The sequence below is a fragment of the Bradysia coprophila genome, assembly GCF_014529535.1.
Source record: "Bradysia coprophila strain Holo2 chromosome IV unlocalized genomic scaffold, BU_Bcop_v1 contig_106, whole genome shotgun sequence".
Lineage (NCBI taxonomy): Eukaryota > Metazoa > Arthropoda > Insecta > Diptera > Sciaridae > Bradysia > Bradysia coprophila.
The window spans coordinates 1,597,006-1,623,210 of record NW_023503372.1 but is presented as its reverse complement, the minus strand read 5'-3'; the positions used below and the strand labels follow the sequence as shown (position 1 = coordinate 1,623,210).

The following is a 26,205-nucleotide window of genomic DNA, read 5'->3' as shown; positions in this document are numbered from 1 at the left end:
GCACTGCTGAATAGAAATCAACAATAAATCTGTCGACAGAAAATAAGGTTATGATATAATGGAAGCGGTCGCTGTAGTAAATCACTTTTGACATTAATTTCAGATTATGTTATCTCTTCATCTACACAAGCTATAAGTAGAGAGAGAAAAACGTGTGCGAGTGTATTCCATACAATGACATAATATTATGTCATTGATTCCATATCACAGATACAACTCCGCTCCATCCAGTTCGAATAACCGAACAACAATAATCACATTGGATTAACGCCGAACCGATCAGTTCGATCAATATTTCAAACTTGATAATGAAGCAATAAAAAATTAGCGAATGAAGATCTAGTGGTCATTTCTCTGCCTCTGAAATCGAAAAAAAATAGTACCAGTAACGCCATCTAAGTTTGTCCTTTACAATCGGAGACGACAGATTCTTGACGTCATTTCGATGGAGCTTTGTTGACAGAATAGAATTACAGAACCTCAATTTGTGCTGCTGAAAAAAGTGAAACGAAATTACACACATACTCCGACTCCCTCAATTGATCATAGAAACATGGTAATTGCAAATTGTCTTAAGAATCTACGTCTAGTCAACCAATAAAACAGTTTTTATTAAATGGCAAACGAGCTTTTGCACCGGGGCCAACATTTCTGATATTTTCATTCGATTACAGCGTGACAAGCGAAAGAGAAATCACTCAAAAACAGCGGGCTGTTCGGAGTTCAAGAAAATCATAGGCCATCGAACAAGAGGCGAAAGGGTAAGCCAATCACCGAAAGTTTATTTTGTCCTGGAAATCAAAAGTTAATTTGCCAAATTTCCCAGACGTATTACAAGGTGCAATGGGAAGGGCAACAATTGCACACATGGGAATTGGAAAAAAACCTGGATGCTGACAAAGTTGCCGAATACAAACGAAAAACAGCTTCTGGTGAACAATCTCCTCCAGAAACGAAAGAAAAACCGAGGATTGGCTTTCAACGTGGTCTGGAGCCGAAACGCATTGTTGGTAATGAGAAGCGTACAATTTCGTTCCAATTCGACCAAATTCTAAACAGTTGCTTTCAGGTATGTACGAAGTGGGTGAGACCAATGCACTTATGTTCAAAATTGAATGGAACGGATGCAAGACACGTGATTTGGTTACTGTGGACGAGGCGAAGGAGAAATGTCCACAACTTGTGATCGAATTCTATGAGAAACGGATCTCTTGGGTCTGAACGTACATCAACGACTGTTGTGGCATTCGCATTGCCCTTTACTCATTTTATTTTTGAATTTATGAACTTGTCCTAGAAGAGAAATGAACTAATTTTGTGTCAATCAATTGTTGGCTTCATTCGTGATGCAGATGAAGATTAGGCTGACTGTAAGCGAGTAAGTATTGACAGTGATTTAGGACGTTTCTAGGAAATGTTTACAAACAATTCGATCAATTCGTTCAACATATTTCCGTGCGGAATAGTATCCGCTATTCATAACATACATTTCGAGAGTTGTCGCTTCATCTACGGATCTTATATCCCTGATATTAATTCCCTTGACTGTAAGTCATGGGTTTTACAAAAACAAATACACCGTAGTAGGTAACAAGTTCACTATGATTAAAAATGTATGGAAATGTGATGAAAAAACGTTAAATATAACAATTTTGTGCTCTTTGTTAACACGATTACTTGAGTAAATCTCACTCAACCGATTTTCGAAAACTTTTTTTTTTTTCGACGAAGTTATGAAATCCTCAGGTCACATTAGAATATGGGCGGTATCGGTTCAACCATCTGGTGGTAGTTCTCGAAAGAAGCCTTTTCTGTTCTTTGTTAACACGATAACTGGAGCAAAGTTCAACCGATTTTCAAAAACTTTTTTTTATTCAACGAAGTATTGGAATCCTCAGGTCAAGTTCCAAAATAGGCGGTATCGGTTCAACCATCTGGTGGTAGTTCTCGAAAGAAGCTTTTTCTGCTTTTTGTTAATACAACAACTGAACTGGAGCAAAGTTCAACCGATTTAAAAAAAATGTTTGGGGGAGAATGGAATTAATTCCTGAGGCTAGGTTCTAAGATAGATTATGTTGGTCTAACGAACAAGCTGATGTTGCTAACAGAATTTTTGAATCTATTTCAATAGTATTTTTCTTGTTATGTGACTTTTCCTTATAAACAAAACCGAATAAATAGAACAAAAATTAGCGAGGGTGAAGTTTGCGGCCAGAGCGAAGCGAGTGTATTACAACAAGCATAAAAGATATACACACATTGTGCGTTGTGCGTATCATGCGTATTTGATTACGAAATGTTATTTTTTTTCGCTTCTTATTCTTGAAAAATTAATTATAGAACGCATTTAAGCAAAAATATGAGTGTCTGCGATGTAAAATAATGTGTAGTCAGTTGGTGGAATTAATTTGAAATTGACTTGGATCAGCGCGAACCTTTACTATCATCAGCATACGCAGCCGTTTCGTTTATAAATATTATTTTCAAAAATTTTATAATTCTAAGTAACAACGACAAAAGAATGAGTTTACGAATAAAGAACAAAAAATTCTAAGTTTTGTTAGAATGTTTCTAATAAGAGCTAGAGGCTGATATAACTTCAAAGAATTAGATCTTTACACAAGACTTTTCCATATAAACAATTGCTGGGTGACTGCATTTCAGTGGATCATTTTAATATTGTGGTCGACAATAAACTATATAATAACATATATACGACACTCCACACGTTCTCGTTCCACTACATGGGATTTTGCTGGTGCGTAAGCAGAAAGTATAGTATTATTAAGTGTGTGCGTATGTCACACATATATACCAAAATTTACGAGTGGATTAACAGCGTTTCTCAATAAAAATTTCCACCTTCCTGCCATAAATTACAATAATGTGAGTCGTAAATTGCTATATGAAAATGGAAAATCATTTTGTTTGTTGTAATGAATTAAAACAGAAAGTTCGTAAATTTATTTCGTTTGTTTTACTATAATATTGGGATTCATGTGCCTCATTTCTGTCACAATCTTTGAATTTCATACGAATTTTTATGGTTAACTTTCGTTTTTAACATATATTAAATGGAGAACCGAAAATAAATGAAAGGAAACGACCGAGAGGAAAAAGAAAGAACCACCACACAATCTACCATTTTTATATACTCGATATATATCCTAAACGCACCATACTACACTATAAATCCGAACACAAATTACAATTTCAACTGACATTCTGCTACTACTGTGTGTTATGCGTATAATAAAATATATTAAAATCTTAGACACGTTGTAGGCTGTGTTTCCATTTTTTATTAAAAACAATTTGTTTTCAAATATAACCCAACCAAACGTGGATAGGTTTTTGTTTAGTGTTAAAAGCCACGTTTTCATATATGTACAATAACTGCCATCGTTGACAACATGCAATAAAATAGAATTTAATATAAGGAACGACTTAACGTTATTTACGATTAATTTTATGCTGCTGCATATGTGCTTACACACAAAAATAAAAGGCAATATTATCGTGCATTTATCCGTGCATTATACACATTTTACAATAACATTATTATAAATTGAATAGTTTATGGCATAGGTGAACGGTGGAGATGTTCAGATGACATTTTACCATTCAGTACATCAATGTTAGACGACGACGATAAATTTTATATTCTCTTATGTGAGTTTAGGTGCGTACGCGTTGACCATCGGTTGTTAATATTAGATATCTTGGATGGAATGAAGTCATGAAAAATTATTAAGAAAAACCACAATTTTGACATTATTAATATGTCGCAGTCCACAATATACTAACACAAGCACTCGAGAGCTCTCTGACCTTAGGTTAAGAATATAAAATCCGGTGAACGTATATCCAGTATGACCGTATCACACAAATGTGGCAGCAAAAAATTTAATGTTAAAATGCAAGTCATTTTTTATATGGAAATTTTCTTTACGGCCATAGTAGGGCCGCCATACTCTTAGGGTGCTGAAATTTGAAATGAAATAAAAGTTTCTAAATTGCACATATTGTGGCTGCAGAGAAATGATAATAGATGGCGCTGCGTTCCAGTGAGGCTGCAGCAATGCCATCTGTTATCATTTCTCCGTGTATCTGTGAAAAAACATGAAATTCGCTGGAAATTTATTTTTTTTTTCGATTTTTTCCTGTTATCACAAAATCGTTGAAATTCACTGCATTCTCGATGAAAATTGCCACATTAACTTGTCACATACGACCGTTATCTGTTATCGATAAAGAAGACAAAAATAATGACAAGATCTGGCTAATATGGTCATTTATATGATAAAATGCATGTGAAAAAATTGAAGTACAAGATTTGAAATCAACCGATCAAAAATACTTTGATCGATCATCGGTGGAAGTTATAGACCCGATACTATAATACTGGTCATAAATGCTTGCCGTCTGTAACAAGTTAACAGAAGGAAGGTTTTGAAAGAATTTTACTTTGAAGACTTTATTGCTGAGAAACGTTAACTACAAACAGAAAACAATTGATTCACTTCGAGAAGACTCGGATTCGAGATTCGAGACTCGGGACGTACTTAACCAATTTTCGAAAACTTTTTTTCTCATGATTGGTATGATTGAAAACTTTCATATTTCAATATTAAAATAATAATGTTCTTGATCAGTTACCGCCGGAGCCATAGTAGATCTTATTATTGGGCATATTCGATAATACAGTCGATTGATAAAATATTTGAAAAAATCCAACGTTTAACCAATACGTTATCATTTGAAATATCATCTGCTATCGGCAACAACGACAAAAATCATAGGATTGGTTCTCGTTTCAATTCTTTTATGCGTCGAAATGTTTGTAAAGTAAATGAAGTAAAAGATTTCGTTGTATAAAAAGTTAACAGAAGAAGTAACAGATTTTATGTATATATGGCGATGATATAACTGTTTGTATTAAGATTACTAAATTATCCGTCAACCTTTGTATCAGAAGTAACCATAAAAATTCTTTGACACGAAAATTGCATTTCCATTTCCCTATTCCGTCAAGCTCCAAACAGAGTCAATTCGAATTTACTTCATGAGTGCGCTATGTGTATATATAAATGTTAAAATGATGAAAGCAACTCAACAAGGCAATCAAAAGAAATCATAAAATAAACAGTTTGTGATCGACCGACAAAGCTGTTAATTTCCACCGAGGAAGATGTAAACGAACTGTCACAATTTAATGTGGAATGATGTTAGAAAGATTAAAGATTTCTGTAACATAAATATTGACGTAGAATAAATCTCAATCAATTCAATGAGAAATAAATATACAAGACGTGTAGTCTTTAAAGTTTCGTCTTTCAATTTTCTCGTGTTCATCATTTGATCGATATATACAGACAGTGTCTGTGTGTGTTGTAAAAATTAAATAATCATTTTGTATCATTCTTGATTGTTTGCTGTAAGAAATGGAAAATTGTTACCAATGTAAATTCATTTATTATTTCGTGCTAGTTACAATATCGATGAAATTGATGGCATACTGATGGTTATACGGTTATAGTCATCTGATATCGACAGAGCCGATGGCTTCTGGTTAATGTGATCTTAGTGAAATTATGTGTCAAAACAGATGAAGTACAAGATTTTGTAGTAAACATTATGCTTTTATAAAAAGAAGTAGCAGATTGAACCGGACAACATTATGATGGTTCTATAAGATCACTAAAATGACAGCTGGCGTGACGATCGACGGTTCGGTTTTGTGTGCAAACTAATGACAACCAACTTTGCTTCTAAGGGAATTCCCCGTATTTAGTTCATTTACATTCATTTCAAAGAATTGGGCGCACTCACTTATGCATTACTATGTGAAACTGTGAAGTTGGTTTCAATTAGTTTGCACACTTTTCCCCACCATTCCTCACGTTTCCGTCATCAGTTTCACCAAACGAAGAGATCTATACTACTTTAGCTAATTATACTTTACTTCCATTGATGTCACGACTTTTGTCACACTCTTTTACAGTTGGAAAAATGCATTTGAAATTGGTTCAGAAAAATCAAAAATTTTGTCGGCGATGAATTTTCCTAATTAGGCATGTTGTGTGCTGAAGACAGCCTGTCTTGAATTCAAATTTTGATTTTAGATCAAAAGAGAATCTCGATTTCGAACAATTAAAAATAAAAACTTTTTCTTTTGACTGCCCTTTACGTTTCTATAAATTTGCATGTAATCGCTCTATGTCATCCATTTACGGACCTCTGTTTTGTCTCATCCAACGATCGAAACCAGCCGATTTCAGCCTCGCGATCAGTACTACACAACTTTCCAAAAAGCCAACATCGTCCGGTCAAAATTTCTGTCGGTATAACCATACCGATTGTCGATTCAATTCGAAAACCACGCTGGAACTTTCAGAAGGCAAATTGGTTAAATTTTCAACGAGAAGTTGACGCCAACATCCGCTGGTTCGCACCTAAGCGAAATAATTATGAACGATTTGTGGGAGTTGTAAATTCATCAGCAAAGCGTAATATTCCAAGAGGTTACCGAAAACAATACATTCCAGGCTGGAGTAACGATCTGGAGCGCTTGTACAAAGAGTACGAAGAATCCGGCGACCCCGATATCTCTGAAGAACTTTTGGATGCGCTGAACGCGAATAGGAAAGAAAAATGGGCCAAAACGACTGAAAATATGGACTTCACACGGTCCACCAGAAAGGCTTGGAATACTCTCCGAAAGCTTGGTACAGCCAAGAACATGATAAAAAGAAAGTCCCAAAACTGCTCAGTCACCCCAGACGCGATGGCAATAAGAATAGCAAAAATATCGTCTGCCGTTAAAGTCAGTAAGGGCAGGAAAAAGTACGTTAAGAGCGCCTTGAAAGTGAAGAAGAAAAACCTTTCCGCCAACCCGCAGTTGTCACGAATGTTTGAAATTGAAGAAATCAATCAGGCAATTGATTCTCTCAAACTAGGGAAAGCTGCAGGCGCCGATATGATTTACCCAGAATTCGTCAAAAATCTTGGCAAATCAGCGAGAAATTGGTTAACAAAATTCATGAATGATATTCTACTGACGAAGAACATCCCCAGAGAATTTCGGAAAAGTAAAGTAATCGCCATACTCAAACCCAACAAACCCGAAGACGATCCTGCCAGCTACCGTCCTATCTCACTCTTGAGCGTATGCTATAAGACATTGGAACGCTTAATATACAACAGGATTTACGATACGATTGAGGAAGTCCTTCCACCAGAATTTGCCGGGTTCAGGAAAGACCGGAGTTGTTGTGACCAAATTCTCGCCTTGTCAACGCATATCGAATCTGGTTTCGAATTAAAGCTGAAAACCGGTGTTGCATTCGTAGACCTATCGTCGGCATACGATACGGTATGGAAGGATGGACTGTTATTGAAATTTGTCGATGTTGTAAAATGCTCTGTACTCACACAACTACTGCAGAACATGTTGTCGAACAGACAAATCAAAGTATTTATGAATGGAAACTGCAGCAAGACTAAATTTTTGAACAACGGCCTACCACAGGGCTCTGTACTGGCGCCGCTTCTTTTCAATTTGTACATCTACGATATGCCACAGACTATTTCCCGAAAGTTCAGCTACGCCGATGACAATGCACAAGCCGCTCAACACCGGAACCCAAAGTACATTGAACAAATTCTCAATGTGGACCTGGCAACACTCGAAAAGTACTATCGAGATTGGCGATTGTGCCCAAATCCAGATAAAACGGAAATTGGTTACTTCCACTTAAACAACAGAGAAGCGTCGACGCAGCTGACAGCCAAATTTTGTGGAAAGACGTTGAAATTCAACTCCAATCCGAAGTACCTTGGCTATACCATGGACAGAACCCAAACACATAAACCACATCTGGAAAAAACGGCACAGAAACTAAAGTCGAGAAACAATATCATCCAAAAGCTGGCAGGCTCAACGTGGGGATGTGATGCCAACACATTGCGGACTGCGGCTCTATCGATGGTCTATCCGACTGCGGAATATTGTTGCCCTGTGTGGTTAAGAAGCTCGCACACAAGCAAAGTAGATACGCAAATTAACGCTGCTCTACGAATTGTCACCGGAACGATACGTTCAACACCAACGGCATGGTTACCAGTACTGGCGAACATTATCCCATCGACTATTCGTCGCGAAGCCGCACTACATCGAGAATGGTCAAAAATCGCTAAAAACGAAAGCCTCCCGATCCACCAGGACCTTATTCTTGCACCGATCATCTCAAGGTTAAAGTCCAGAAAGCCAATCTGGTGCGAACCATTTTATAACACAGACGAAAATTATGAATTCGACATTAAGGAAAAGTGGCGAGAAGCTTGGCGTGCGGAAAATCTTCACAACGAACACCTGATCACTGACCCGACAGAAAAGATCAATGGTTTTGACGCAGATCGGAAAACCTGGTGTCGATTAAACAGGTTTAGGACTGGCCACGGCCGTTGCGCCGATTTACTTTACAAGTGGAATGTGATCACATCACCGAACTGCGACTGCAACTCAGACGTTCAAACCACCAATCATATTGTCGACGTTTGCCCAGCAAGAAAGTTCACTGGTGGCCTAGTCGAATTACACGAACTGACGCCTAACGCTATTCAATGGCTCAATCAATTGGATGTTCAAGTGTGACGATAGTATGCTTTCCCGACGTTGATTTTTTTTTGTTGCTTTGTTGAAATTTTTTTTTTCTTTTCATTTCGTTTTTTTTTTTAAACTTTTCTTGATCTTTTTTGTTTTAATATTTGCGATGTGATAATCAGCTGTTTATAATGCCATACGAAATAATAATAATCCATTTACGGAAGTAATAAAAAGTCAAAAGAATCTTGTAATTATACGAGGCCCATCCTTCAACAGTTTATAATCTGACGATATATTTCTACCAAAAATAAAAAGCCAACGCATTGTATCGCAAAAGACTGTGTCTCTAACAAAAAAAAGGAAAAAATTTTCATTTTGCGTTCATGAATTACAGCCCAATGTCATCATGACACATCAGCATGACATGAGATTAACACGACAGGTTGCAATTTTGTGTATTCCGTTTTTTATGCTTTCCACTTTGGCATAATATGGCGTACGTAGAGAGATACCCGTCACTTTATATAAAATGCTAGGTCGGAAAAGCGATGGGCTGTATCATTTCCATTTTTCACGCCGTCTGTTTTCGAAATTTATCAAGTTTTGCATGTATATACATACTTTGGTGGCTTATAAAATAAATAATTTCGTTAATTCGGCGCCGGTAAATACTTTTCGGAATGTCGTTGATGACAACACAGACATTTTATGCATTATGTGGCAAAATTTGTAGCTCATTTTTACAAAAGAAGAAATTGTTCGAAATTTAAGCTTTTCTTGCTTACCACAGTAAAGGAAACAAGAGAACCTTTTAACGTATTTAATCTTTCGTCGGATCACAAATATTACCGAATGTCTTACACTGTTTGATGTAGGTACAAACAGATTCAAACCAAATCTTTCATTTGCAGACTCGGAGACGTATTAGGCGGGAATTATGTAAAAAAGATAGGTGCTAAACTGATATCTCGCGTGAATGTATGCCCACAAATTGATCGTATTTGGGTTATGTACTTCACAAAATAGTACTCTATTTGACAGCTGTCACTCGAATCGCTTTTGCTTGAAGTGCGTTGAGTTACTTCGTACGAGTCACTCAGTGTGCACATTATAGCAGCCACCAAACACATGTGGAATTGTCTGATATATGGGAATGAATCACGGATCATTTATTGTGGAAGTTCAGGGAACTATCCCGTCGTATACATATGAAAGACCCCTAATGTATATTATTTTTCTCGACCTCGTTTACGGCCATTTCCGTTCCGTAGAACAAGAAGAACGCGGTGTTCTTTATTGAGTTAATCTTTCTTTTTCGGTCGCTGGAATGCCTCGTCTTTGTTGAATTCAATGGGGAGACAATCGTTGTATTGGCACAGACCCAACTGCATTATATTGCGTGCTGCGTTGCCGTCTCGGTTCCAATACAAATGCTTTAGCGTTGCCGTTGTATTAACTGTGTAGGTGGTTGATTTTAGTTTAATACGCGCAGCCATTCTCATCTTATCGCCAAACGACCATCGTTTTGTTCGTTCCATTGCAACTCGTTGCGCCCTCTCGAACTGTGTCGGTTTGGGATAATCTTCTGTGATCGGAATCATTGCTTCTGCGATAACTTTTTTCCGTTGGTATGTCGATACTAGATTCGTTGACGTGGAATTCTCAGCCAGCTTACAATTATGGCATAATTTAAGCCGTTCTTTAGAAAACTACATCGTCGAGCGTTTCGTAGCATCGACTACACTTCTTCGTTGTACAATATTCATCGATGGTGGCGTCAACATACGTTTGCGGAATCTGCTTCAAATAACGGACGATTGGTGCATTTCCGGGTGACCGCCTATGACCTTTGATTGTTGAATTTGCCGGTGTTGAACAGTTGCCCACGAAGACTACACGTATTTTGCTCGGTTGTGTCGTTGCTTTGTCGTGAACGTTTATGTCGCCAACAATCTCCTTTGCCATTGCCATCATTTGCTTTTGCGTCGAACGAAACTTATCGAACTTTACGTTTGTTACCACTCGTTGCATACATGTGGCTGTGCCCTCGTTGAACCATTTCAGTCTGGAATCCAGAAATTTGATATAATCAGGTGATCGTTGCGATGGCTCTATGGGTTGGCTTTGTCTATCCTTCTGGTAACGTTCATCGAATTCTCCATGCAGTTTCTTGCCTTTTCGTTGACGTCTAGCGAATCCTGTAGTCAAATTTCATAATGTTAAAACCAATTGAAGATAATCAAAAAATCAGGAGAAGGTCTGAAGATGCTTACCTGCTTTATAGTGGTAATCTTTCGATTTGTGCAACACATTGGACTCATGAACTTCGTAGCCGTCGGATGATTTGCTCCATTTCCGTATTACTGTCGCGGCAACATTGCGGAAAACGCATCGAGGTATAATCATTAAATCTGTTGTTCAAAGTATCACCTGAATGTTTGATACAAATTCTAGTACTTCGTTTGTTTAACCTATATTTTTACGATGAAATAACCGAATGAACCGTACACCATTGCTCGTTGTTGACAATAACAGATTTCGGCAAAGGTAAAGTTCAAAGTTTCGAAATTCCAGCAGACTTCTAAATTAACTACCGTCAAAATATATTCATAATGCTGCACATCCCGTCGTATATAGTAAAGACTTCATTCATAAGGGATTTTATATCCAAACGCGAGCCATTGAACATTAGACAAAAGCTTTAGCTTTGAAACGGCGCTTAGGGCGGTACAAGGAAAGATTATGTCTAAAAACGCAGCAATATGGAAATTTCAATTAAAACGCAAGAGAGGCCAGTAAGATAAGTTAGAATGGAATACGTGTGTATTCCACATACGTGGAAGTGTGGGTTTTGTTTGTTTGAGCCAACACTTTGGAGTCGAAAAGGACGTTACGTATGGGCGTACTTGAAACTAATGAAAAGAATTCAGTATATTCAAATTCATCCTTTATTCCCCTTCAGAGAATCATCAATTTGAAATTGGTTTGGTTTGATTTTCATGGCGTAATCCAACCGCGAATTTTCGCGTATAAAGTCGTAATGGTATGCCATACAATTATTAAATTTCGGAAAAAATTCTCCATCCCCCGCTTCAAGTACTAAAACTGAACTTTTGAATTCCGAGGTTGGATGTGCAGCCAATCCAAAAACTGTACATTCTTTATTTAGCGAACACAATTTTCATTTTTAATCAGCAAAGTTTGTAACATGCTTCCAGGTTTGTTTGCCTATTTAACATTAGAGGAAATATAATCATTAACTATGTGCTTTCCAACAACTTTCGCTTGGGCCAGCTAAATTAAAATAAATGTACATTGAGAGCTGTTGGATACATTCAACGTTCAAGGAATACATGTCATCTGTAAGACGACTTTCCTTACTTCGTCATCTTACTGTGTAATTTTTGGTTCAGTCATCGAACTGTCCTCATTAGGAATCGGTATGCATCAGTCAATGTAACCAAATATTAGCCGAATTGCACATATATCCAATTTAATCGAACTTTTAACCTACCACCGAAAAGAAAATTCGTGTCACAATGACGAACAAAGGAACCTTTTGTGTATTTCGAAGGCAGGGCCGAACTGGTTCAAAGAAGTCCTCTCAGGGGCTTCAAGCTACATACAACGTACATCTCATTTGCAAAAAAAAATCAAGAAATTAAAATTTCGAAGTGACTATTCGCACTCGAGTTCTAATAGTGTAATTGCACCTGAGTGCGAAGCTAAGATAAGCTATTCGCACATGATCCTAAAGATTTCACACTCGAGTGTAAATAGTGTCAATTACACTATTGGCAATCGGGTGCGAATAGCATCAATTATACTATTGTCACTCGAGTGCAAATAGTGCCTAGCTAAAGACTTTCTCCCGAGCTCTGAGTGTGTGCAATCCGGACCTGTTCCGAGGTATTTCGATTAGATTTATTCCATCCAACTGCTCATAAAAATGAAAGAAAAGAATAATTCTACACGGCAACAAACAAAAGTTGAAAAAAAAAGAATGAAATCGAGAAATTCCGTTCCACCAAAAATACGTTTTCTCATCTCTCGGCTCCACCATACCACCACTGGTGTGTATGAAAAATTAATGCATAATGATGGCATTTTTGTGATTGTTTATTCAACCGCAGAATCGGAATATTTTTTGAAAGGTAATTTCGCGCATAGAAGGAAATTACAATTTTGGCCCTCGAGGATGATTATCATTGAATTAATGTTTGGCAGTGACTCTCAATATCTATCGTACGTTTGAATTCTCGTTTGTATAATAACATTGCAGCTGATAAATTTTGCAAATGCTTTCGCTGGCTTCACGATATCTGGGTGATATAATACACATCTATATATGTGTGCACTGTTTAAGAGGAACGTAAATGGGGTGCGCTGAAGTTTATATACCAGGACGAACCGCTTCAAGCCATTTAGATTGAGTATATTTTTAGGCATTTTGTAATAGAAATTTTCGTCCTCAAAATGCTGCAATTAGAAGCGCCCGTCGGCGAAAATGTAACAAGATCTATAATAGGATTTAAAATTTAGTCATCGCAAAACGGGTAGGGCTACACCAGATAAAATATTGTAGAGAAATTTGTCCTAAGGGAAGATTTATCATGTTGTGTGCTTGGAATTGCATGGGTTTATTTTATGAGCTCATACACATATTCGATGCACATTGAAATTGTTCTGGGTTCAACCGTAATGTACACATACAGCGCATTGTAAATTGATGCTGTGAACTTAAATTGGCTTAACACAATTTGAAATAACATACAAAATAACTAATATGTGATTTATATTTTCGGAAAATTTGATATTCTTTTTGTTTCCCTGCGAGCATTGGATGATGTACACTGCTTAATAGCAACCCTCTATAACCTATAAACAACAACACGAATTGTTTATCCGACGTGTGTGTAGTATGTACCGTTTATACTTATATATGTGGTACATGGTATATACCCTTCATTTTTCACCACACGTTGTTTGTAGCGGTAAAACCAATAAGCACTCGAAAACATAGACAAATCAATCATTCAGACATAAAAATAACATTGAATGGGGAGTGTTGTGTTGGTTGAAATAATAAATGAAAAATAAAATGAAATAAAAAAACAGCAACAACAACAGAAACAGGGGAGTTTATGGGCGATAGCTTTGTTTACAAAAGGATCATGTTTCATTTTCATTCTTTTTCGAAAAATAATCAGCCCTTTGGTAAAATGTCAAGCAGGGTAATTTCCAACTGAAACAGAGTGATATATTGTAACATATGCTGTAATAATGTTGGTTGGTTCAGCAACTATTTTGTCATCGTTTTTTTTTTGTTGGCTTCAACCGAATAATTAGAATTTTTTTTTAAATCTCATCAACTACCTGATTGAGTCGCTGAATATTGAGTGAAGATGTTACATTCATCATCAATCCAACTTCATAATATCTGTGTTCAAGTAAAAGCAGATTCATCACAAAACCATACAGACATGGAGCACAGGTATATTTCCATCTTGTTTAGTTATAAGTAAAATGTTAGAATGTTTGAGGTGAAATACTTAGATACTCCTAAGTTAGGAGTCCTAACCACCTTACACTTTCGATTGAACTTTTACTTTCTGTGAGTCGTCTCACTGTTCCCTCGATTGAAAGTCATTCCCTTGACTGAAGATTATTTTTTTAACTGAATGTCATTCCCTTGGCTGAAGGTCATTCCTTTGCCTGAATGTCATTCCCTTAACTGAAGGTCATTCCCTTGACTGTATGTCATTCACTTGACTGAAGGTCATTCACTTGACTGAAGGTCATTTCCCTTGACTGAAGGTCATTCCCTTAACTGAATGTCATTCCCTTGACTGTAGGTCATTCCCTTGACTTGACTGAAAGTCAAGGTCTTACGACAGAAAATGACTTGAAATGTCCATCACGTCGATTTTATGTTCATCATTGGTAAAAACCTCAAATATAAAAAAACTTTTGTGCCGATTATCTCCACGGTAACTCAAGTAATTCTTACGACGAAGATCGAAATTCTTGGGGTTGAGCTCGTAGATAGATAATATTGGAACACTGAGATGAGAGTAATTCCTAATTACCTTGCTTATGCCCAGTATGCACTTACGAAATGGGTCTTCACGATGTCTGTACAAAGACGAAAATGTCATCTATATTCGGCTGCCGAATCAGTTGGCTAGGCCATCCTCCCGGCAGACTTGGATAAAACAACTAACTGTTAAAGGTTAACTCAGCCAGTATTAGATATAAGAGTCCTATGGATATGTAATATCAGAATTACAAAGGTGTAAAACCATACGCTAAATAAATAAATAAATACATTGCGTAAATTCTTACAAGATTTTCAAAATTATTGATTGAGTCGACGAGGATGTAAGCATCTAACGTTGATTTCGCAGATGTATCACATTGAAGTAGAGTCATGGTAGTATTTTGTGAATAATTTCTTCTTTGTTACATCGTTGCGTAATGTAGAAAAAATTTAGGTTCTCAGCATCAAGCACGACCTGAAGGCGAGTTCTGGAATCGAATTCGCTAAAAAGGCATAAACCGACCAACATTATTCGACGAAGTCTAATGAACTGGAAAAAAGTTATTCCTATTTTGTAATGACACGATAGTTTCAGTAATTAATGCTTCAAATAATAAGAGGTGGGAAATTTGCGGCCACAATAATTTCATTTTTTACAATTAGAGATGGTAGGTACCCTGTCCTTTCCTCACTTTTTAGAAGACAAAAAAAACTTTAGGTCTGACCTTAAACTTAAAGGAATTAATTCAGAAAAAGATGGGACTGACATAAATGTAAAACTCACGGCTTGTGGTCCCTTTGATTGTTTAAAAAAAAATTAAAGATCTACCTGACCTACCCAGGTGGTGATACACAGTTAATTACGAGCAATACATAAAATTACCACCAAAAAATACATAACATAAGACCGGTATTGGTGATTTGCAACAAAGGGTCGAAATAATAAATATGATTTATTTATATCATTTGTTATCGAGAGTGACGATAAAAGTGAACGATTTTATCCGGCTGATACGGTCGCTTATAGTCAAATCGATGATAAAACCAATGAAGTAATAGATTTCGAATCAATGTATTGAAAATAATTTGTTCAGATGAAGTAACAGATTCGATATTGATATGCTTGTCGTCCATTCGCCTTGTCGGTTGGCCTGTAGAGGCAAAATTGAGTTACTAACTGATTAATGAATATTTTTTGTCCTAATCATATCAGGCTCTTACCTGCCACAGTATTTCGAATTAAGGACGAATGTAATGACAATTTAGCTTGACACAGTCTTGAAAGAAGTATACCATCCATTGTACAATATAATTTTGTTTACTCGAGTAATGAAGTTGCTAAATGATAAACTACTTCCAGACACCGTACAGACTTCATCATCAAATAAACTCCTCAAACACAAAATCATTTGATTCAACCAGCATATAAATTGAATTGAAATCGTTCGTACTTGCCAAAAAAAAACAATTCAACAAATCCCACTGTTAGAATATGATGATGTTGCCCAAAATTAACATAATGCGGTCGACCGATGCGTAGGTTTGTAGTAGTTATGATTGCTGGCCTGTTCTCTGCGTGAGGTCTAACCACATATTTTCCCAAAATGATTTATAACTGCTATCATACACATAGGTTCATTTATTATTGAAATATCAGAGTTGAATTAAACATAATAATTACTTGTTTGTATTAAGTTGCTATTTATCATATTTGACCATCTCCGCTGGTTATTTCTTCTTTTTCGTTTTTTCTTTATCCGAGAATAAATAACCAATTTTAATGCCTTGGGGATTTGTGTTTGTTGCTTTTAAAAATATCGATAATTAATTTATGTAAATAGATAGAGAATAGTTGTATGCGCTCAAACCATTTGTAAATAATAAAAATAATAAAAAAGCAATTGTGTAAAGCATAAGAACTCGCAGTTGGGGTAACTGTGAATTGAACTTTTCTATAATAAATTCAATTTTTTCTTCTTCAATTTAATAAATTACAAATTGGATTTTGGCGGATGTCTAGCTTAAATATTCGAATTCACAATGTTGTGATGAGCTTTTTGTGTTGGCGCTATGCGTAGTAGGGGTGAGTGATGGACAAAGGATCGAGACTGTGGTAGTCCACAAAAAAATTGCTATCATCCCTAGATGTCAAAGATCGATTTTAATTTTCTTTTGTAAATTCATTTACAACTTTCGCAAAATACTGAAGATAAATTTGCGAGTTTTCAGTCTCTCAGCTATTTCGAGCTCTATCAAAAATTCTCTTGGATATATTTGTTAGCTTCATTAGTCTCATTCTACTAAGTAGAGGCCAATGATACAGCAAAAAAAAGTGGAAGACGTTTGTCCAAAAAGTAACTCGTAACTGACAAAATACCCTTTTTTGGGTAGAGCCTTTTCTTTACTTTCTATATGGAAGGAAAGTTGTTTATTCGTCATGATATTCTTGATAATTTCTTTAAGTTAATGTCGACAATGACCGAACAACACAATAACCGAACCTCGTCAATACGACTATGTCATCTGCTATCGATATAGACATGACAAAATTAAGCGATGATCAAAGTGGTCTTACATTATATCACCGAAATGTCTTTCAGAACAAATGAAGTACAAGATTCTGATTCTGAAATTGCTGTTAGATCGAAAAGAAGAGATAGATTCGATACTGGCTTGCTCATTGACATAGACAGTGTAAGATTGAAATCGTTTTACCCGCATAGATCTGTCGGCACAATTTTATGTGTAAAAGTTTGCCTAAGCGGGTTTACGTTCCATTGGACGCCTGTTATTCAGCCAGAACCAAAGCAAATTTGAATTGCATTTCTTACATTGATATCAGAGATATTGCTGTTAGGACACTAGAGCTCAAACGTAATATAGATCTTCGTATAATTCTATTACATTTTTAGTACATTTCATCCGGTATTTTGCAAGAGTGAAGTTATATCACATGAAAATAGAGCGCAAAGAATGAAGTACTGAAATTGTGGCACCTCTTCAAGCCACATTCTGGTGGTTTTATGTCAGCCATTGCTGGTTCGCTGAAAGTAATAGCAAACATGTGTGTTTTCCTTCATTTCACTCGTATAATACACAATCAAAACACATTCTAATACGTGTTATGCGCGCACATAGATGACCTTAACGTATGTATGCACAGTATGTAGCTGGTCTTTGAATTGTTTCCGATACAAAAGTATTGTCTTTGTCGACCAGCTGAAGATGTTCAACTGTAGCTGATTCTGATTCTGTTTAATAATTGTAGGACAACAATGATAACCATACACGGTGTGCCTTAACCAACTTTAAATGGAAGTGTCGCACCACATCGGATTTTTTTTGCTAATTCAATAGGGGGAGGTAGACTGGTTACAAAAATAGCAATAATAAGAAAAACGGCTGGGAGAATTTTTTTTGCGACCACTTTGAAGTCATTTTTCCATACATTTTCATGTATTTTATGAAAATGACAAAAATGTTTTTTTCGCCAAAATACGCATTCACAATTTTTATCATTAAAAAACATTATTTTTAGCAAAAAATTCTTCTACAGTATGCCTCTAAACACTGAGATTTCGTTTATACACCCAATTTATTTTTCATGTCCAGCAGAATTTGATATATCCAAATAGCTGTATAAACGAAATCTCAATGTTTAGATGCATACTATAGAAGAATTTTTTGCTAAAAATAATGTTCTTTAATGATAAAAATTGTGAATGCGTATTTTGGCGAAAAAAACATTTTTGTCATTTTCATAAAATACATGAAAATGTATGGAAAAATGACTTCAAAGTGGTCGCAAAAAAAATTCTCCCAGCCGTTTTTCTTATTATTGCTATTTTTGTAACCAGTCTACCTCCCCCTATTGAATTAGCAAAAAAAATCCGATGTGGTGCGACACTTCCATTTAAAGTTGGTTAAGGCACACCGTGCATAACTGTGTTAGCTTTCGTTCAGAAGTTTCTCGAACTCTGGACAAATGTCAGCAGGCAATCATATGACAAGTATTATTATCGGGTCTATTACTTCCATAGATGAAAATATTTTTGATCTGTTGATTTCAAATCTTGTACTTCAAATTTTTTAACATGCATTTAACTATAAAGAACCGATTACCTTTCCCAGAGCTTGTCATTATTTTTGTCATCGTTATCGATAACAGATGAATAGCCGTATGTGACAGGTTAAGCAAACTGTTCACTTTTAACATAACCTGGTCCTGACTGGTCATACTGTGAATTTTTGGACTCTTTACAAATGAATAGATTTCGAGCCCGACCGTGTTCAGAACTGATCATAAAAATAAAGTCTCAATCGTGCTTGAGGCATAAAGAAGTCTAAAATACCTCTTTTAAGCCATAGCACTACTACCTAGCGTTAACACTGAATTAACGAGCGTCAAATTTCGATGAGACAACGCACTTCAAGCATGATCCTAATGTAGATACTATAGACAGCTGTAGATACTGTAAAAAGTTATTTCATTAAAAATAGAACTTTATTTGGCAACTGTCGAGTCGACTGTGATGACTTTTTCTTGGAGTGCGTTACATGAGAGCTACTGCCTAAGATTATTTGTTTTGGATATAAAATTCATCTATTTTTACAAGCAAAACAGAACATACCGTGATTTCATCAGCCTCCGAATATTTCCTATGTTAATGCTAGGATCAGTGCTATGTTTAGGCTCAATAAATGGTAAAAAAAATCCTTTTAAAAGAACAAAGATACGGATCACACCAACCATTGTGTGTAGATGCCAAAATCTATCTCTAAAATTAATGACATCTTGGTGAGCGAGCTACTAAAAAAAACCATGATTCGAGAAAAATTAATTATCAACATTTGATTCGTATTTCCGTTTCATTTTAAAATAAGAAAAAAAAAATTATTAAGATTCTCATCATCATCCAAACTGTCCAAGACTAATTCACCATTTATAATTCAATTCCACACCGTCATACGTTAATATACGAATGAAGCCAAATAAAAAATGCAGGGAAAAAAGTCTCATCTATAAAAAGTGGTTCATTCTTCTTAAATAATTAACCATCTACAATCGACATGATTCTCGTACCCGAAACTAATTCATCTTCTCCATTCAAATCGATTCTTTTATCATTTTCATCTTTTTTCAATTCGATTTTTTTTTTCATTCTGATTCGGTTCATATTATCATCAGACATATTTATCATAATAATAGTTGACGGCTCCGAGCCAACAAATAACACAGTCAGTAGAGAAACAACTAACACACTCTACATTCTACATGAAACCAACGTTGAATGAATGAATTATGAAAAAAAAACAACTCCGAAATGGATGGGTGTTATTGACAATGGACCTCTTCAAATTAATTGCCTGTCATTATTCTTCAATTTTCTTCTTCGCTGCAGGCACACTACTATGCTATGCGTTTCTTTCTATATATAATACGTATGGATATACGCTTTGGCTTTATATTAAATATTATTTTTGCTTTTATAAATAACCAAGCGACTAAACTTCATTCTTCTTGACAAGAGTTTGTACAAGCCAAGACAAGAAGATGGGTTTGCTTTTGTGCGCTTGAATGCCTTTGAATAAAAACGAGAAAATATGCTCTCTGATGGATATGATGGTGGCGCGATGTTAGATGATGATATGCCTGTCTTTGACTGTTTACAACAATAAAAATATGATGAGAGATGAGAGATGGAAAAATGAGGAACATCATGTTTTACATCTGTCATAATTAACATACTGAATTAACTTTTTAAATATTTTAATTAAATTGTTCAGTTGGATGGTTTTTGGAAATGTCGATGCTATTATACATGAAAGAGGACTTGTCAATAGAATAGGAAATTTAATTTTGATTTTACATTGATGACGGTATGACGGTTTTCTTAATTTCGACAAGTGTAAGGTCATCAGATGCTTGTTGTCTTTTATTGTTGAATGTCTTTTTCTGGCTATCGATTACTGTGAATGGGGCTGGTACCTATAGATTCGAATTTCGCAACGTTGTTAGCTGTTACTTGGTTGCTGCGGGATATTATATAACACAGGTCATTTTGCAGATGGCAGGCATATCGCTTCTTTGAATCGAATAATTGCGATAAAAAATCTTTTACTTATTTTGTTCACATTCTAGTGCTCAAATAGGAGTGGGTCGAAAATTCGGCAAAATATGAGGACGAAATTTATGGACGGTTCCTTAAATACATTTAGCGAATTATAAGAAAAGTGAAATCTCTTGATTACATTATATTCCCAAATGGCTGACGATGCTGTTTCTTCTGCAGGATCAAAAAGCTTCCATTGACATCGTCAGACTAATCGAAACAAAGTTAAATCATCGAAATTTCCTTTTTCTCATAATTCGCTAATTGGACATCTAGGCTATTTTTGGTAAATTTATTTAGAAAAATTTCGCAAATTTAACAAAAATTTTCGTTAAAAGTTGGACAAATTTCTCTAAATAAATTTACCAAAAACAGCCCCTGCAGTGACTGCCAGGTATCGCCTAATGGCTTTTTCTATGAAAGTTTCAGTTTTTCTAGCCTTTTTTATTGGTGAGCGTAGTCGATGCGGCTAATTGTTGTTATTATGGCTTACGGTGGGGTATAAGTTACTCAAGTGGTGGTACGTCGGTTGCTAGGAATCTCCCGCCGCGTCATTCCCAATAATTCACATTTTGTATAAGGAAGATGTCACTTTGTGAATTATTGTGAATCACGCGGCGCGAGATTCCTTAACACCGGATGGAAATTAAGTTCTGAGCACAGTCGTTTCCTTTAGGAAAGCCTATTTGTAGTTGTGACTAAACAGCCTCCATACACTTCGGCCAACACTCAACGGGGAAGTGTATGGAGTGGAGGCTGTTTAGTTGTGACTAGAGTTACTCACTTGAAATGTCGACATTGGGTTCTCTATTTCAACTTAATTGGAAGGCTGACATCATTTCTCCCACTATTTTCTTAACGATAACAAATTATGTAAATCGTTAAGTCCGACATTCAACAAACGCCTGTCGTTGAATATTCAACCCCGACCCAATCACATTCTCTTCACCCACAAAATAACACACCTCTTCCATTTATTCTAGCCCATCGGATTATGTAAATCGGTAATATTTTTTCATTAGGCTGAGCAAACAGATTTTCCAATGAAAATGTTTGCCGTTACACTCCAATATATATGAACGGTGAGCAGTTGCAACGTAATGTGACGTTGTGAAACGAGAAATTTTTAACAACCACCATATTGGTGATTGAATATTCATAGATTGATGGCTCGGCTTGACTGAAAATATCTTGTTTTTCTCAAAATTACATCCTCAAGGGATTTCGTTTTTTTTATGCTCTCTCTGCATACACGTAATTGTTAATTGAATTTTAAGTAAGTGGATGGCAGATCATGTATTGTTTGAAGTTTTACGAGTTTTTTTTTGAAACATCTCCTCTCTCTTCCATAAACATACTCAGGAAACGCTTAAGTAATATACTTTTAAAACATGATTCATGTCCACATTATAGACATATTCCCATTAAGCAAAAATAAAAGTAATATGATTGACGACTGGCAAGCCGGTTTAAATAAAAATGTTCTTCTCTAAATAATGTCGGTTTTTTATGGTCTACAAATAAGGATTTTGTTCTCAGATTACAGGGAATTATTGCTGTCTGACAATAATATGTCATTTACGATTGTAAAGAAAAACATTCTTTGAATGCTTTTGTTGTGTAGCAAAGCTGATAAACAGGATAATGATTTTTTGGGGAACGAAAATGTCGTAGAAATTCAATGAGCTAATGATTTATGTATCCTAAAAATCGGGTTTGGTAATACGACTATATGTTGTATTGTGACCGAAATGTGTGTGTTTTGTAATCGACTTAAATGATAAATTGGCATATGGGTGCGTAACATGAAACCTACGGAGAAAAAAAAGCACACAATAAATTATTTTGTTTAGAACCGTAGAGTGAGAGATGATGGTTCGATAATAAACGATTTTTTTTCCCTTTTGAGGAATTGAAGCAATTAGGTCATCGATGATATTCAATTTGGATTTGTCAATGGAACGTGGAACAATAATAGCGTAATTCATAAATGGAAGATATGGGACACAATGCTATCGGAAAATGATTTAATGAATCAACAAACTATTGAACGAAGAATTGTACAGGCGAATTTCAATTTCTACTTTTTTGTTAGTCGGAGTTCTTTCACAATTGTTTTCATTGTCGTCCGATCATTCATTTGAAGCTATCATTAATCATGATGGAAGAACTTTTTTTTTGAAAGAAAAGTTTCGGAGAATTTTTCATAATTGTTTGTTGTTCGGGTCTCTTAAAGTAGTGCTCTTTTAAAGGCCAAGCAAGGGACGAGACAATATGTGGTAGGTGAAAGATTTGATTGTGATTACACAGTGTAAACTATGTGCCATGCCATACATATTGTAATCTGATTCAATACAGTACTGAGAACAGTCGCACTTGATAACGCTTGTTGTAATAGTCATTTACATGTTTTAGGTTTTCCTAGGGTCGAAAGGGGCTTATTACACACCTAGGGAAAACAAGAAATTTGGTTTACTAAACCAATAGTTTAAGCTTCAAACTATGTAAAATCCATTACATAACGCGGGATAAAAGTTAAAAAGTCTCGTTTTCGTGTGTTTATTGACCTCGGCTTCGCCTCGGATCAACAAAATTCACACCAAAGCTCTACTTTTCAATCCCTTGTTATGTAATAGTATTTTACATTCGACTTTCATCGAAAACACGACTTTTATTCGAATTCGCATATTTAGAAAATGTCAAAATGTTCCCCGCTAACACATAGACAAATTTGTAATCTCTAAGGATTTAATTTTGGAAATTGTTCACCTAGAGTTAACAAACTGGAAAGCGCCGTGTATATGATACATATTGATCATATTGTAGTAGACATAGCAAACTGAGAGACTTCTCTCTCTTCAAAAACGAACGCTGTCAAGAATCGTTGTCGTGCGAAGCCGAGGTCAATAAACACACGAAAACGAGACTTTTCACTTTTATCCCGAGTTATGTAATGGATTTTATCTGTCTAGAACGATAATTTCGAGCTTATACCTCCAGGTAGTTTTTGTTTATCTCGATATATCTGTTCTCGACAGATAAAATATGATATGCACCTATTGCCAGACTGTTATTTTGACGTATAGGCATTATGGTCCACGCCTTCGGCTAGGGCAATAATGTCCTACACGTCAAAATACCAATCTTGGCAACAGGTGCATAATATATATTATCGCATACGCGGTGTGATTCCCCGAAAAAATTATTCACCTAGGATATGTAAACAAACATTATACTTCTGTCAATTGTCAAAGTGTTATTCGCATATCTTGTTGTCTCGTTTTCGCTTATGCGATAAAAAAGAATATGCACGTATGACAAAGCGGTCGAGGCTTGCCGATATTTATTACATGCTGAGGGCGTCGAAAGACGTGCTTCAAACATGAAAAGTACGGTTTTCGACGCATGTAGCATGTAAATAACTATTACTTTACTAGGAGGAATTGAATTTTTCACCATACCTGACACGACACAATATGTGGCAATTATTCTATCTCATCTACTATTCCTATAACCAACCGATTCATTAATTTTTCACCAATACACTCTCAGTCTCATCGTATTCAGTAAAATTATTGGTAGATGTATGTGAGGTGTGAGGTTTAAAGTGACATAGAGTTCAATCAACTGATTCCAGGATCATTGGAAAAATTTGTCTTATCTGTAAAGCTGATAGTTCAGAAACATGCCTCAAACAAATGTTACCATTTTTAACGGTTTTGTGTCATTACATAGTATCATACGCTTGTTCGTGATCTTCAAAGGATTTTTAACTTCTATGAAACAGTCTTTAATTACGTGTTAACCTTCATCTATATAGTTCCTCTATAATTTTGTCTTAAAAAAATCTGGGTTAAGTTTACATTAATAACCGAAAGCTTCAGCAGTCTCAACAATTTTTTTTTGTACACAAACCTCGTCTATTTATATGCTTATCCTGTTCCGTAGATCCAAATTATAACGATATTATTGCGAAGATTTCATCTATGTATATTATTAGGCCAAAAACCCTCTCGTGAACATAAGGCCGCTGATTTCCTTTCGATCAAACACATGCAGTCACGGACATAACGTAGGTATATTGATGTTTTCTATGCATCAATTTCCTATTATAAAATAATAATAACAAGTGGCGCCCGAACCGTCCATTAATGAAATCGAACAGACAGAATAATGAATGGTTCGCTAATTTATAATTATGTTATAAAATCTAGAGTTTAGAAAAACGGGCCATGAAAAGGAGAAATAAAAACTGAACTGAACATCAGCAAACGTAAAGCAGCAAAGTATGGAAAATAATAGGGAACACACAACCGAACTACCTAACATGCAATATTTATATTTATTAGGTCTGCCTTTAAACACATTTTGCTGAGAAATAGTTTTTTTTTGCGCAGAAAACTGAGAATGGAGCTGAACAACAACAACAAGAACAAAAATTATTATTAGACAGTGGATAACCATAATGAATATATGAACCATAATGAAGGTAAATTTGATTTTAATTGCGGTTTATAAAAATTGGTTATACAATAGATTAATGTGTGTTTGAAAGAAACGCTTTATTCAGTAAAAAATGTTATTTCGTCCACATTGCTTAAACTATCCATTGAGCTATCTATAATTATAGACGGTCCAATTTAGATAAATATATAGCGCTACAGTCATTGTTAAGGCTTGACCTTGCGTTTATTTATTTTGATAAACGTGACTTTAATTTGCGTTGAGATTTCTGGTGATTTTGGGGCATCAGATGTTAAGAAAAAAAGCGGATGGTTTCTCTTTACATGCTTTTTCATTTATTCACCGTAAGTCTGAGTATCTTTTTTCATTTAATTTGGTGTCAATGGTTATGATTGCTTCAATTTAATTAAAATCCTTTCTACTGTTTTGCACCGATAAAAAATCCCATTTTCGTATCTAAACTGCTATTCTTGGTTTCTCTGATTTCTCAAATTTGTTATTTGAATTATTTTGAAATATTTGAAATGAGAGAAATCAGAGAAACGGAGAGGATCAGTTTATATGCGTAAGTGATACGAAAATGAGATTTTTTACGTGAGCAAAGCAGTATTATAGACGTTAAAGGTTTAATTTCTCTAAATGAAGTAGCTTGTTACAAACGACAAGCATATCTACGACGTAATCGCCGAATCTGTTACTTCTAATCTAAGCATCTTTAAGCTCTTGTAAATCTTGTACTTCAATAATCTTGTCATACCGTTTACAATAGGAAATGAGCCAGCGCTACTCCTTTATTTTTAGCGTAACTGCCGACAATTGATGATATGTTGCTGCAGAAAGTACTCTATTTTGCATGAACATATTTTTACAGTGTTTTACAGTTATGTGACACACTGTCAAGTTTCAGTACCCTATTTAGAGAACCACTCATGCTTGAAGTGCGTTAAATCGCACTGTTTTACTTAAGTTCTGTTCAAGGC

The 26,205-nt window shown here is 35.6% G+C and overlaps 2 protein-coding genes across 2 annotated transcripts; one reads left to right on the top strand and one right to left on the bottom strand.

The window, feature by feature from the left end:
• Positions 1 to 434: 434 nt before the first annotated feature.
• LOC119070812 (chromobox protein homolog 1-like) lies at positions 435 to 1,293 on the top strand. The gene is made up of 4 exons (XM_037175292.1): positions 435 to 556; positions 675 to 761; positions 827 to 1,010; positions 1,070 to 1,293. Exons 1-4 carry the CDS (start codon positions 554 to 556, stop codon positions 1,219 to 1,221), a joined length of 426 nt encoding a protein of 141 aa, XP_037031187.1. The 5' UTR covers positions 435 to 553; the 3' UTR covers positions 1,222 to 1,293.
• Positions 1,294 to 10,309: 9,016 nt separating this feature from the next.
• On the bottom strand, positions 10,310 to 11,014 carry LOC119070704. The gene is made up of 2 exons (XM_037175156.1): positions 10,882 to 11,014; positions 10,310 to 10,806 (listed from the first exon to the last, which is right to left on the bottom strand). Exons 1-2 carry the CDS (start codon positions 11,012 to 11,014, stop codon positions 10,310 to 10,312), a joined length of 630 nt encoding a protein of 209 aa, XP_037031051.1.
• Positions 11,015 to 26,205: the final 15,191 nt, after the last annotated feature.

Bases quoted from the DNA above. Each gene is read 5' to 3' on its own strand.
- LOC119070704 (XM_037175156.1), bottom strand. From the start codon at position 11,014: ATGATTATACCTCGATGCGTTTTCCGCAATGTTGCCGCGACAGTAATA. The intron at 10,807-10,881 runs GTAAGCATCTTC...ATTTGACTACAG, and splicing joins AGATTACCACTATAAAGCAG to GATTCGCTAGACGTCAACGA.
- LOC119070812 (XM_037175292.1), top strand. The intron at 762-826 runs GTAAGCCAATCA...CAAATTTCCCAG, and splicing joins ATCGAACAAGAGGCGAAAGG to ACGTATTACAAGGTGCAATG. The intron at 1,011-1,069 runs GTAATGAGAAGC...AGTTGCTTTCAG, and splicing joins GGAGCCGAAACGCATTGTTG to GTATGTACGAAGTGGGTGAG.